Source organism: Oncorhynchus nerka, linkage group LG7, assembly GCF_034236695.1.
Source record: "Oncorhynchus nerka isolate Pitt River linkage group LG7, Oner_Uvic_2.0, whole genome shotgun sequence".
In the NCBI taxonomy this organism is placed as follows: Eukaryota; Metazoa; Chordata; class Actinopteri; order Salmoniformes; family Salmonidae; genus Oncorhynchus; species Oncorhynchus nerka.
This window is the reverse complement of record NC_088402.1, coordinates 69,052,884-69,068,198: the sequence shown is the minus strand read 5'-3', so window position 1 is coordinate 69,068,198 and position 15,315 is coordinate 69,052,884. Positions and strand designations below refer to the sequence as shown.

The 15,315-nt window shown below is 42.0% G+C and overlaps 1 protein-coding gene across 2 annotated transcripts in view; it reads left to right on the top strand.

Annotated features, from left to right (window-relative positions):
- Positions 1 to 15,315, top strand: part of chchd6a (coiled-coil-helix-coiled-coil-helix domain containing 6a) — a 76,882-nt gene that overhangs the window by 46,758 nt on the left and 14,809 nt on the right. For both annotated transcript variants that reach the window (XM_029664720.2, XM_029664721.2), the window contains one exon: positions 11,522 to 11,657. In XM_029664720.2, coding sequence (XP_029520580.1) covers positions 11,522 to 11,657 — 136 coding nt within the window. The remainder of the gene's footprint in view (positions 1 to 11,521; positions 11,658 to 15,315) is intronic.

Here is a 15,315-nt window from a genome sequence, read left to right as displayed (position 1 = left end):
ACATTATATAGTATCCCCTCCTCATGGTTACAGACCCAACAACATTATATAGTATCCCCTCCTCATGGTTACAGACCCAACAACATTATACATTATCCCCTCCTGATGGTTACAGACCCAACAACATTATATAGTATCCCCTCCTCATGGTTACAGACCCAACAACATTATACATTATCCCCTCCTGATGGTTACAGACCCAACAACATTATATAGTATCCCTTCCTCATGGTTACAGACCCAACAACATTATATAGTATCCCCTCCTCATGGTTACAGACCCAACAACATTATACATTATCCCCTCCTGATGGTTACAGACCCAACAACATTATATAGTATCCCCTCCTCATGGTTACAGACCCAACAACATTATACATTATCCCCTCCTCATGGTTACAGACCCAACAACATTATATAGTATCCCCTCATGGTTCCACACCTGACAACATTATACATTATCCCCTCATGGTTACAGTGCCAACAACATTATATAGTATCCCCTCCTCATGGTTACAGACCCAACAACATTATACATTATCCCCTCCTCATGGTTACAGACCCAACAACATTATATAGTATCCCTTCCTCATGGTTACAGACCCAACAACATTATATAGTATCCCCTCCTCATGGTTACAGACCCAACAACATTATATAGTATCCCCTCCTCATGGTTACAGACCCAACAACATTATATAGTATCCCCTCCTGATGGTTACAGACCCAACAACATTATACATTATCCCCTCCTCATGGTTACAGACCCAACAACATTATATAGTATCCCCTCATGGTTCCAGACCTGACAACATTATACATTATCCCCTCATGGTTACAGTGCCAACAACTTTATATAGTATCCCCTCCTCATGGTTACAGACCCAACAACATTATACATTATCCCCTCCTCATGGTTACAGACCCAACAACATTATATAGTATCCCCTCCTGATGGTTACAGACCCAACAACATTATACATTATCCTCCTCATGGTTACAGACCCAACAACATTATATAGTATCCCTTCCTCATGGTTACAGACCCAACAACATTATATAGTATCCCCTCCTCATGGTTACAGACCCAACAACATTATACATTATCCCTCCTCATGGTTACAGACCCAACAACATTATATAGTATCCCTTCCTCATGGTTACAGACCCAACAACATTATATAGTATCCCTTCCTCATGGTTACAGACCCAACAACATTATATAGTATCCCCTCCTCATGGTTACAGACCCAACAACATTATATAGTATCCCCTCCTCATGGTTACAGACCCAACAACATTATATAGTATCCCCTCCTCATGGTTACAGACCCAACAACATTATATAGTATCCCCTCCTCATGGTTACAGACCCAACAACATTATATAGTATCCCCTCCTCATGGTTACAGACCCAACAACATTATATAGTATCCCCTCCTGATGGTTACAGACCCAACAACATTATATAGTATCCCCTCCTCATGGTTACAGACCCAACAACATTATATAGTATCCCCTCCTGATGGTTACAGACCCAACAACATTATATAGTATCCCCTCCTCATGGTTACAGACCCAACAACATTATATAGTATCCCCTCCTGATGGTTACAGACCCAACAACATTATATAGTATCCCCTCCTGATGGTTACAGACCCAACAACATTATATAGTATCCCCTCCTCATGGTTACAGACCCAACAACATTATATAGTATCCCCTCCTGATGGTTACAGACCCAACAACATTATATAGTATCCCTCCTGATGGTTACAGACCCAACAACATTATATAGTATCCCCTCCTGATGGTTACAGACCCAACAACATTATACAGTATCCCCTCCTCAGGGTTACAGACCCAACAACATTATATAGTATCCCTTCCTCATGGTTACAGACCCAACAACATTATATAGTATCCCCTCCTCATGGTTACAGACCCAACAACATTATATAGTATCCCCTCCTCATGGTTACAGACCCAACAACATTATATAGTATCCCTTCCTCATGGTTACAGACCCAACAACATTATATAGTATCCCCTCCTGATGGTTACAGACCAAACAACATTATACAGTATCCCCTCCTCATGGTTACAGACCCAACAACATTATATAGTATCCCCTCCTCATGGTTACAGACCCAACAACATTATATAGTATCCCCTCCTGATGGTTACAGACCCAACAACATTATATAGTATCCCCTCCTCATGGTTACAGACCCAACAACATTATATAGTATCCCCTCCTCATGGTTACAGACCCAACAACATTATATAGTATCCCCTCCTGATGGTTACAGACCCAACAACATTATATAGTATCCCCTCCTGATGGTTACAGACCCAACAACATTATATAGTATCCCCTCCTCATGGTTACAGACCCAACAACATTATATAGTATCCCCTCCTGATGGTTACAGACCCAACAACATTATACATTATCCCCTCCTCATGGTTACAGACCCAACAACATTATATAGTATCCCCTCATGGTTCCAGACCTGACAACATTATACATTATCCCCTCATGGTTACAGACCCAACAACATTATATAGTATCCCCTCCCCATGGTTACAGACCCAACAACATTATATAGTATCCCTTCCTCATGGTTACAGACCCAACAACATTATATAGTATCCCCTCCTCATGGTTACAGACCCAACAACATTATACATTATCCCCTCCTGATGGTTACAGACCCAACAACATTATATAGTATCCCCTCCTCATGGTTACAGACCCAACAACATTATACATTATCCCCTCCTGATGGTTACAGACCCAACAACATTATATAGTATCCCTTCCTCATGGTTACAGACCCAACAACATTATATAGTATCCCCTCCTCATGGTTACAGACCCAACAACATTATACATTATCCCCTCCTGATGGTTACAGACCCAACAACATTATATAGTATCCCCTCCTCATGGTTACAGACCCAACAACATTATACATTATCCCCTCCTCATGGTTACAGACCCAACAACATTATATAGTATCCCCTCATGGTTCCACACCTGACAACATTATACATTATCCCCTCATGGTTACAGACCCAACAACATTATATAGTATCCCCTCCTCATGGTTACAGACCCAACAACATTATACATTATCCCCTCCTCATGGTTACAGACCCAACAACATTATATAGTATCCCTTCCTCATGGTTACAGACCCAACAACATTATATAGTATCCCCTCCTCATGGTTACAGACCCAACAACATTATATAGTATCCCCTCCTCATGGTTACAGACCCAACAACATTATATAGTATCCCCTCCTCATGGTTACAGACCCAACAACATTATACATTATCCCCTCCTCATGGTTACAGACCCAACAACATTATATAGTATCCCCTCATGGTTCCAGACCTGACAACATTATACATTATCCCCTCATGGTTACAGTGCCAACAACTTTATATAGTATCCCCTCCTCATGGTTACAGACCCAACAACATTATACATTATCCCCTCCTCATGGTTACAGACCCAACAACATTATATAGTATCCCCTCCTGATGGTTACAGACCCAACAACATTATACATTATCCCCTCATGGTTACAGACCCAACAACATTATATAGTATCCCTTCCTCATGGTTACAGACCCAACAACATTATATAGTATCCCCTCCTCATGGTTACAGACCCAACAACATTATACATTATCCCCTCCTCATGGTTACAGACCCAACAACATTATATAGTATCCCTTCCTCATGGTTACAGACCCAACAACATTATATAGTATCCCTCCTCATGGTTACAGACCCAACAACATTATATAGTATCCCCTCCTCATGGTTACAGACCCAACAACATTATATAGTATCCCCTCCTCATGGTTACAGACCCAACAACATTATATAGTATCCCCTCCTCATGGTTACAGACCCAACAACATTATATAGTATCCCCTCCTCATGGTTACAGACCCAACAACATTATATAGTATCCCCTCCTCATGGTTACAGACCCAACAACATTATATAGTATCCCCTCCTCATGGTTACAGACCCAACAACATTATATAGTATCCCCTCCTCATGGTTACAGACCCAACAACATTATATAGTATCCCCTCCTGATGGTTACAGACCCAACAACATTATATAGTATCCCCTCCTGATGGTTACAGACCCAACAACATTATATAGTATCCCCTCCTCATGGTTACAGACCCAACAACATTATATAGTATCCCCTCCTGATGGTTACAGACCCAACAACATTATATAGTATCCCCTCCTGATGGTTACAGACCCAACAACATTATATAGTATCCCCTCCTGATGGTTACAGACCCAACAACATTATACAGTATCCCCTCCTCAGGGTTACAGACCCAACAACATTATATAGTATCCCTTCCTCATGGTTACAGACCCAACAACATTATATAGTATCCCCTCCTCATGGTTACAGACCCAACAACATTATATAGTATCCCCTCCTCATGGTTACAGACCCAACAACATTATATAGTATCCCTTCCTCATGGTTACAGACCCAACAACATTATATAGTATCCCCTCCTGATGGTTACAGACCAAACAACATTATACAGTATCCCCTCCTCATGGTTACAGACCCAACAACATTATATAGTATCCCCTCCTCATGGTTACAGACCCAACAACATTATATAGTATCCCCTCCTGATGGTTACAGACCCAACAACATTATATAGTATCCCCTCCTCATGGTTACAGACCCAACAACATTATATAGTATCCCTCCTGATGGTTACAGACCCAACAACATTATATAGTATCCCCTCCTGATGGTTACAGACCCAACAACATTATATAGTATCCCCTCCTGATGGTTACAGACCCAACAACATTATATAGTATCCCCTCCTCATGGTTACAGACCCAACAACATTATATAGTATCCCCTCCTGATGGTTACAGACCCAACAACATTATACATTATCCCCCTCATGGTTACAGACCCAACAACATTATATAGTATCCCCTCATGGTTCCAGACCCAACATTATACATTATCCCCTCCTCATGGTTACAGACCCAACAACATTATATAGTATCCCCTCCTCATGGTTACAGACCCAACAACATTATATAGTATCCCCTCCTCATGGTTACAGACCCAACAACATTATATAGTATCCCCTCCTGATGGTTACAGACCCAACAACATTATATAGTATCCCCTCCTCATGGTTACAGACCCAACAACATTATATAGTATCCCCTCCTCATGGTTACAGACCCAACAACATTATATAGTATCCTCCTCATGGTTACAGACCCAACAACATTATATAGTATCCCCTCCTGATGGTTACAGACCCAACAACATTATATAGTATCCCCTCCTGATGGTTACAGACCCAACAACATTATACATTATCCCCTCCTCATGGTTACAGACCCAACAACATTATATAGTATCCCTTCCTCATGGTTACAGACCCAACAACATTATATAGTATCCCCTCCTCATGGTTACAGACCCAACAACATTATACATTATCCCCTCCTCATGGTTACAGACCCAACAACATTATATAGTATCCCTTCCTCATGGTTACAGACCCAACAACATTATATAGTATCCCCTCCTCATGGTTACAGACCCAACAACATTATATAGTATCCCCTCCTCATGGTTACAGACCCAACAACATTATATAGTATCCCCTCCTCATGGTTACAGACCCAACAACATTATATAGTATCCCCTCATGGTTCCAGACCTGACAACATTATACATTATCCCCTCATGGTTACAGTGCCAACAACATTATATAGTATCCCCTCCTCATGGTTACAGACCCAACAACATTATACATTATCCCCTCCTCATGGTTACAGACCCAACAACATTATATAGTATCCCTTCCTCATGGTTACAGACCCAACAACATTATATAGTATCCCCTCCTCATGGTTACAGACCCAACAACATTATATAGTATCCCCTCCTGATGGTTACAGACCCAACAACATTATATAGTATCCCCTCCTCATGGTTACAGACCCAACAACATTATATAGTATCCCCTCCTGATGGTTACAGACCCAACAACATTATATAGTATCCCCTCCTGATGGTTACAGACCCAACAACATTATATAGTATCCCCTCCTGATGGTTACAGACCCAACAACATTATATAGTATCCCCTCCTCATGGTTACAGACCCAACAACATTATACATTATCCCCTCATGGTTACAGACCCAACAACATTATATAGTATCCCTTCCTCATGTTTACAGACCCAACAACATTATATAGTATCCCCTCCTCATGGTTACAGACCCAACAACATTATATAGTATCCCCTCATCATGGTTACAGACCCAACAACATTATATAGTATCCTCCTCATGGTTCCAGACCCAACAACATTATACATTATCCCCTCATGGTTACAGACCCAACAACATTATATAGTATCCCCTCCTCATGGTTACAGACCCAACAACATTATACATTATCCCCTCCTCATGGTTACAGACCCAACAACATTATACATTATCCCCTCCTCATGGTTACAGACCCAACAACATTATATAGTATCCCTTCCTCATGGTTACAGACCCAACAACATTATATAGTATCCCCTCCTCATGGTTACAGACCCAACAACATTATATAGTATCCCCTCCTGATGGTTACAGACCCAACAACATTATATAGTATCCCCTCCTCATGGTTACAGACCCAACAACATTATACATTATCCCCTCCTCATGGTTACAGACCCAACAACATTATATAGTATCCCCTCATGGTTCCAGACCTGACAACATTATACATTATCCCCTCATGGTTACAGTGCCAACAACATTATATAGTATCCCCTCCTCATGGTTACAGACCCAACAACATTATACATTATCCCCTCCTCATGGTTACAGACCCAACAACATTATATAGTATCCCTTCCTCATGGTTACAGACCCAACAACATTATATAGTATCCCCTCCTCATGGTTACAGACCCAACAACATTATATAGTATCCCCTCCTGATGGTTACAGACCCAACAACATTATATAGTATCCCCTCCTCATGGTTACAGACCCAACAACATTATATAGTATCCCCTCCTGATGGTTACAGACCCAACAACATTATATAGTATCCCCTCCTCATGGTTACAGACCCAACAACATTATACATTATCCCCTCATGGTTACAGACCCAACAACATTATATAGTATCCCTTCCTCATGGTTACAGACCCAACAACATTATATAGTATCCCCTCCTCATGGTTACAGACCCAACAACATTATACATTATCCCCTCCTCATGGTTACAGACCCAACAACATTATATAGTATCCCTTCCTCATGGTTACAGACCCAACAACATTATATAGTATCCCCTCCTCATGGTTACAGACCCAACAACATTATATAGTATCCCCTCCTGATGTTTACAGACCCAACAACATTATATAGTATCCCCTCCTCATGGTTACAGACCCAACAACATTATATAGTATCCCCTCCTCATGGTTACAGACCCAACAACATTATATAGTATCCCCCCTCATGGTTCCAGACCCAACAACATTATACATTATCCCCCCTCATGGTTACAGTGCCAACAACATTATATAGTATCCCCTCCTCATGGTTACAGACCCAACAACATTATACATTATCCCCTCCTCATGGTTACAGACCCAACAACATTATATAGTATCCCTTCCTCATGGTTACAGACCCAACAACATTATATAGTATCCCCTCCTCATGGTTACAGACCCAACAACATTATATAGTATCCCCTCCTGATGTTTACAGACCCAACAACATTATATAGTATCCCCTCCTCATGGTTACAGACCCAACAACATTATATAGTATCCCCTCCTCATGGTTACAGACCCAACAACATTATATAGTATCCCCTTCCTCATGGTTCCAGACCCAACAACATTATACATTATCCCCTCATGGTTACAGTGCCAACAACATTATATAGTATCCCCTCCTCATGGTTACAGACCCAACAACATTATACATTATCCCCTCCTCATGGTTACAGACCCAACAACATTATATAGTATCCCCTCCTCATGGTTACAGACCCAACAACATTATATAGTATCCCCTCCTGATGGTTACAGACCCAACAACATTATATAGTATCCCCTCCTGATGGTTACAGACCCAACAACATTATACATTATCCCCTCCTCATGGTTACAGACCCAACAACATTATATAGTATCCCTTCCTCATGGTTACAGACCCAACAACATTATATAGTATCCCCTCCTCATGGTTACAGACCCAACAACATTATACATTATCCCCTCCTCATGGTTACAGACCCAACATTATTATATAGTATCCCTTCCTCATGGTTACAGACCCAACAACATTATATAGTATCCCCTCCTCATGGTTACAGACCCAACAACATTATATAGTATCCCCTCCTCATGGTTACAGACCCAACAACATTATATAGTATCCCCTCCTCATGGTTACAGACCCAACAACATTATATAGTATCCCCTCCTCATGGTTACAGACCCAACAACATTATATAGTATCCCCTCCTCATGGTTACAGACCCAACAACATTATACATTATCCCCTCATGGTTACAGACCCAACAACATTATATAGTATCCCTTCCTCATGTTTACAGACCCAACAACATTATATAGTATCCCCTCCTCATGGTTACAGACCCAACAACATTATATAGTATCCCCTCCTCATGGTTACAGACCCAACAACATTATACATTATCCCCTCCTCATGGTTACAGACCCAACAACATTATATAGTATCCCCTCATGGTTCCAGACCTGACAACATTATACATTATCCCCTCATGGTTACAGACCCAACAACATTTATATAGTATCCCCTCCTCATGGTTACAGATCCAACAACATTATACATTATCCCCTCCTCATGGTTACAGACCCAACAACATTATATAGTATCCCTTCCTCATGGTTACAGACCCAACAACATTATATAGTATCCTCCTCATGGTTACAGACCCAACAACATTATATAGTATCCCCTCCTCATGGTTACAGACCCAACAACATTATATAGTATCCCCTCCTCATGGTTACAGACCCAACAACATTATACATTATCCCCTCCTCATGGTTACAGACCCAACAACATTATATAGTATCCCCTCATGGTTCCAGACCTGACAACATTATACATTATCCCCTCATGGTTACAGTGCCAACAACATTATATAGTATCCCCTCCTCATGGTTACAGACCCAACAACATTATACATTATCCCAATATCATGGTTACAGACCCAAAAACATTATATAGTATCCCACCTCATGGTTACAGACCCAACAACATTATATAGTATCCCCTCCTCATGGTTACAGACCCAACAACATTATATAGTATCCCCTCCTCATGGTTACAGACCCAACAACATATATATAGTATCCCCTCCTGATGGTTACAGACCCAACAACATTATACATTATCCCCTCCTCATGGTTACAGACCCAACAACATTTATAGTATCCCTTCCTCATGGTTACAGACCCAACAACATTATATAGTATCCCCTCCTCATGGTTACAGACCCAACAACATTATACATTATCCCCTCCTCATGGTTACAGACCCAACAACATTATATAGTATCATCTTCCTCATGGTTACAGACCCAAAATTCAATTATTGTATCCCTTCCTCTGGTTACAGACCCAACAACATTATATAGGCCCTCCAGTTGATGGTTACAGACCCAACAACATTATATAGTATCCCCTCCTCATGGTTACAGACCCAACAACATTATATAGTATCCCGACCTGGGTTAAGTGACCCAAAAATTATATAGTATCCCATTGATGGTTCAGACCCAAGAAACAGTTATATCATTCTTAAATGGAAGAAGTTTTGGAACCACCAAGACTCTTCCTAGAGCTGGCCAAACTGAGCAAACTGGGGAGAAGGGTCTTAGTCAGGGAGGTGGCCAAGAACTTGACAGAGCTCCAGAGTTCCTCTATGGAGATGGGAGGACAACCCCCTCTGCAGCTCACCACCAATCATGCCTTTATGGTAGAGTGGCCAGACGGAAGCCACCCCTCAGTAAAAGGCACATGACAGCCCGTTTGCAGTTTGCCAAAAGGCACCTAAAGACTCTCAGACCATGAGAAACAAGATTCTCTGGTCTGATGAAACCAAGATTGAACTCTTTGGCCTGAATGCCAAGTGTCACGTCTGGAGGAAACCTGGCACCATCCCTATGGTGAAGTCTGGTGGTAAATCCTGTGGGGATGTTTTTCAGCGGGAGGGACTACAGTAGGAGACTAGTCAGGATCGAGGCAAAGATAAACAGAGCATAGTACAGAGACATCCTTGATGAAAACCTGCTCCAGAGCGTTCAGGACCTCAAACTGGAGCAAAGGTTCACCTTCCAACAGGACAACGACCCTAAACACACAGCCAAGACAACCCAGCTAGAGCTCGGATTTAAACCCGATCTAACATCTCTGGAGAGACCTGAAAAGCTGTGCAGCAATGCTTCCCATCCAACCTGACAGAGCTTGAGAGGATCTGCAGAGAAGAATGGGAGAAACTCCCCAAATACAGGTGTGCCAAGCTTGTAGCATCATACCCAAGAAGACTCGATGCAGTAATCGCTGCAAAAGGTGCTTCAACAAAGTACTGAGTAAAGGGTCTGAATACTTATGTAAATGTAATATTTCAGTTTTTTTTTTTTTGTATAAATTTGCTAAAATGTATAACTTTTTTTGCTTTGTCATTATGGGGTATTGTGTGTAAATTGAGGTAGCACACGTGTTCTGCAGTCGGAAAGGAATGTACATACTGGGGGGAAAATTGCTGTCTACCAACTTTGACGCAATTAAGTGGTCTCTTTCCGAAACCTTTCTTGCACATGAGCAGCGGTTTATGTCGCATGCCTCCATCACGTGTGCAGTGTTAAGGTTTTTCTGCCTTGGTTCAGTGGCATCAACATGTCCTGTGGACAGTGCATCAGTTTGCTCGCAAACTGTGCCAATCCCCGCACAACCAGAGAAGGTGAACCGTGCCTACACGCTGTGTTTTCCCTGGCTGCCCCTCTACCACAGAAAGCACTGAGCTAGGCTTGTATGCTTCTTTATTAATAACTCAAGGACATTTTGACATTTGACCATTTTTTTTACATTGTTTGCTAAACTGATATGTGACACGAATTAATGCCAGAATGACTTGCAAAACAGGCTTTTTAAAAAATGTATTATTATTATTGTATAATTTGTTTTAAACAGGTGAGGCTCAAAGCATGTGGGGCTCAAAACCTGAATGACGGCTCGTCACTGCATCAATCACATGAAATGATTTTCACAAAAATACAATGTCACTGATCATACACTGTAGTAATGTTGGACATGTTGCTTGCTGTGTTCTAATACAAATCATTAAGCTGTTTCTCTTTGATGACCTTTGGGCTGACCCCTGACCTGTGTGTGTCCACAGAGCAAGGAACACAGAGCCTGTGTGCATCAACCTGCAGTCCCAGATCCTCAACTGCTACAAGGAGAACCGGGAGCAGACATTGCAATGCTCAGACCTGGCCAAAACGTACATGCAGTGCATTGACGCAGCCAAGAAGGTCAGTGTTCACTATAGGCTTTCATTCAGTAGATGCCTGGAGGTTTTCATGACCTCTTTCTACACAAATAGCTAAATATATTTTATAGTCAATTCACCGGTTCATCTTTTTTACCCAACCACATCCAGTATATATAAAACTGTATTTTTGTCCCTGCTTCAAATAACCAGAGCTGTTTCCCAAATGCATCTTAAGGCTAATTTCATCATTAGAACCTTCGTCTGAGCATCGTTAAATCTCAGAGCTGTTTCCCAAAAGCATCTTAAGGCTAATTTCATCATTAGAACCTTCGCCTGAGCATCGTTAAATCTCAGAGCTGTTTCCCAAAAGCATCTTAAGGCAAAGTTCATCATTAGAACCTTCGTCTGAGCATCGTTAAATCTCAGAGCTGTTTCCCAAAAGCATCTTAAGGCTAATTTCATCATTAGAACCTTCGTCTGAGCATCGTTAAATCTCAGAGCTGTTTCCCAAAAGCAACTTAAGGCAAAGTTCATCATTATAACCTTTGTCTGAGCATCGTTAAATCTCAGAGCTGTTTCCCAAAAGCAACTTAAGGCAAAGTTCATCATTAGAACCTTCGTCTGAGCATCGGTAAATCTCAGAGCTGTTTCCCAAAAGCCATCATTACTAAAGTCGCACTTGAAAGCGCTTGTTATTCACCGACTACCTCAGACCACTCGTAGAACAGCTAAGTGCGTTGTTAGATGCTTATCTGCATCACTTTATACTGTTCACAGAAGATATCTGCTAATCACAGAATCAAGTTTATCGGTCTCGCTGTGACTGACGATATCGTCAGAGCGAAATCGACTACAAATACAAAGTTACCAATTGCAATTTTTACAATCCTAGGATAAAAAGAGGCTTCAAATGAAAACCGAGATGACTGCAAAGATCAATACAGTATAGGCTACATATTTCTATCATATTGAAATGAATTTCAGCGTTCTCTCTATGTGGTGTTTTGGGAACCGCATGTTACATCTTCGGTCGTTGTAGGAACGATGCATCATTAAAACACCCGTAAGCTTAAGTTCCATCGCTATGGGGATGCTGGAACTTGTCTACAGGAGTGTATGCAGTAGTCAAAGTAAAGAGGTTTCTAGCCCCCAAGTCAAATCTGGCTCCCTTACAGTTTTATAGCCTCCTCTTCACAAGAGTGCTACCCCTAGATATAGAGATAGTTCCTTGAAGTTTGTGTACTAGCAGCATGATATTCTACTGTAAGAGTTGAAAGTGCACTTGATAATATATACATGCCACGTACTGCACTGTTCTGGTCTGCTCTGGCTCTACACCGAGGAAAGCTCCAGGGCGTTCCAGCTCCTTGCATTGCAAGTACTCATAAAGCATGTGCTAATCAGCTCTGTGAACCTCCTCTCCTCCAGCCCTGTGCATGTGCGTGCCATTCCATCGCACCAATCTGAGCCAACAAGGAACTTTCTCTCTACATTAGCCCAACTAGATAGAGGTTTGAAGTCGGGGATACCTTTTGAAGAGACTGTGTGAATCCCAAACCAGCCCCTCGTCCTTACCAACTCGCTTGGAGGGCCCTCCGTTGTCACGTGTTGCTGACAAAACTCAGAGGGGGAATTCAAGAGCGACGAGGAGATCAAATTAACCTTTCAACTTCGGGACACACGCGTGACTTTATTGAATTCAGTTCATATTCCGCATTTAAGTAATAAAACAAGCATGAAATTCTAATGGAAAAATATCCCCTATCGTTTTACAAGATATATAAACCTCTATCATCAATCAATCAATCAAATGTATTTATGAAGCCCTTTTTACATCAGCAGATGTCACAAAGTGCTTATACAGAAAACCAGCCTAAAACCCCAACCAGCAAGCAATGTAGATGTGACTTAGCACGATGGCTAGGAAAAACTCCCTAGAAAGACAGGAACCTAGAGAAGAACCAGTAACAGTTTAACATTTATTTTGGGAGGTATTTCATATATGCCAAGCCTTGAAATCAGACACAAGCAAATACAGGTGGCTTATAATTAGGCATGCCTCTCCATTATTTTGTGTGAAATTCCGCATCTAAAAAAATAAGGTGGTTATGGGATACCACTGTGAAGCCGGCGGAGTAGCTGGCTCGGTCCAAGTGGCAATCGGAGGGTCTAATAAGCCCCTAAACCTTCCATCATTTTCACTCCCTCAGCTTTGGGGCACTTGTGCATATGGCGGAGGCGCTCGCAAATGGAGGGGCGAGGGGAAGGGGTGATTTGGGATTCAGCCTCTTTTATCTAAAAGATTTGGTTTTAGTCATTTTAAAGTATATTGAATTTGCAGAGCAGTGAACATCATCATCTTGGAGTGTTTTCTATCCATGTCTGAGGCCAGTTTGATGTAAACATGGTGTGGAACCAGAAGACTTTCCTATGAAATGCTGGTATCCCTTTCATACACACACCAAAATCCGTCTAATTTACCATGCCTGCATTTTTATACCAGCTTCTCTGTCCGTCTGAAAGGTGTAGGGGGAATATAAAACCCACCTGAAGATCTAGTCATGATTCCTGAATTTTTACAGAGCCTGTAACCAAAATATAGCTATCGTTTCTGTGGGACTGGTTCTCTGATTTTTTTGCAAGTAAATTAATAAACACTTCCCGAAATAGAAATACAAACAGCCCCCATGGTTTAACAACACCCCCCCCCCCCCCCCTCCCAATTTGCCAGTTACCCACTGATCTGTATAAACTGGGTATACCTGCAAATAAGTGGTCAATAAGGGTTTGTTTGAAAGGGGGTCATGTAAACATATTGTTTGCAGGTCTGAAATGGGTGTAGTCTAGTTACTGTATGATTTCATTGAAGTTAGTGTAGGAGGAGGCTGACCGTCCAGACCCACTGCAGACCTCACACACTGCCGTATTAATGCTCAGCAAGAAAAGGCATCTTCAGGTGTGTGTGTCTGTTGTGTATCTCCCCCTCTGTTTGGTGAAGATGGGCTTGGGTTAAGGTGATGGTTAGAGGGGAGGAACAGAGGCAGGCCTTATTCGAGAGGGGATGTCTGAGGCCAGAGCGGAGGCGTCTGGGGAGGGGAGCGCGTGAGGCTAGGAGGTGCCCACCATTGTCCCTGTCTCGGATAATGAGTTGAGATTGCCTGATCCGTCTCCACGCTCCGCTGGATTCTCAAGTAATTTAGAGAGAGAGAGAGAGAGAGAGGCCCTGACTTTGATGGTGATAGATGTTTTGAGCTTTCCTGCATTTAGCACAAAAGAAAAAGGTTGGAGGGAGAAAGAGAGAGAGAAAGAGACAGGGAGCGATGAGAATGCGCTGGTTAGGGTAGCGTGTCTGATGCCGGATTGATGTTGCAGTACGACCAGGGTCGGTTTTAGACCTCAGAAACTTTTAATGCTGTTTTCTCGCTGTGCGCTCCCTTCTCTGTAGCCCAGACTTGGCATAGACCTCCAATGGAGGCTTTTGTGTTAAAGTCTGGGCATTATTCCCAAAGCCCCACTGACAGCCTTGGGAAGGAAGGAGTGAACCTTCAACCCTCCCTCTGGCCTCCACCTGTCCTGCAGCAGTTTACACCTCCAGCCTGTGTTGAATGTGTTGGACTGCTTTATGCAGACTTTCCCTTTAGAGTAAATGCTCCAGTGTCTATTGCCCACCCCAAATGTATTAGGTACAGCTGAAGTCG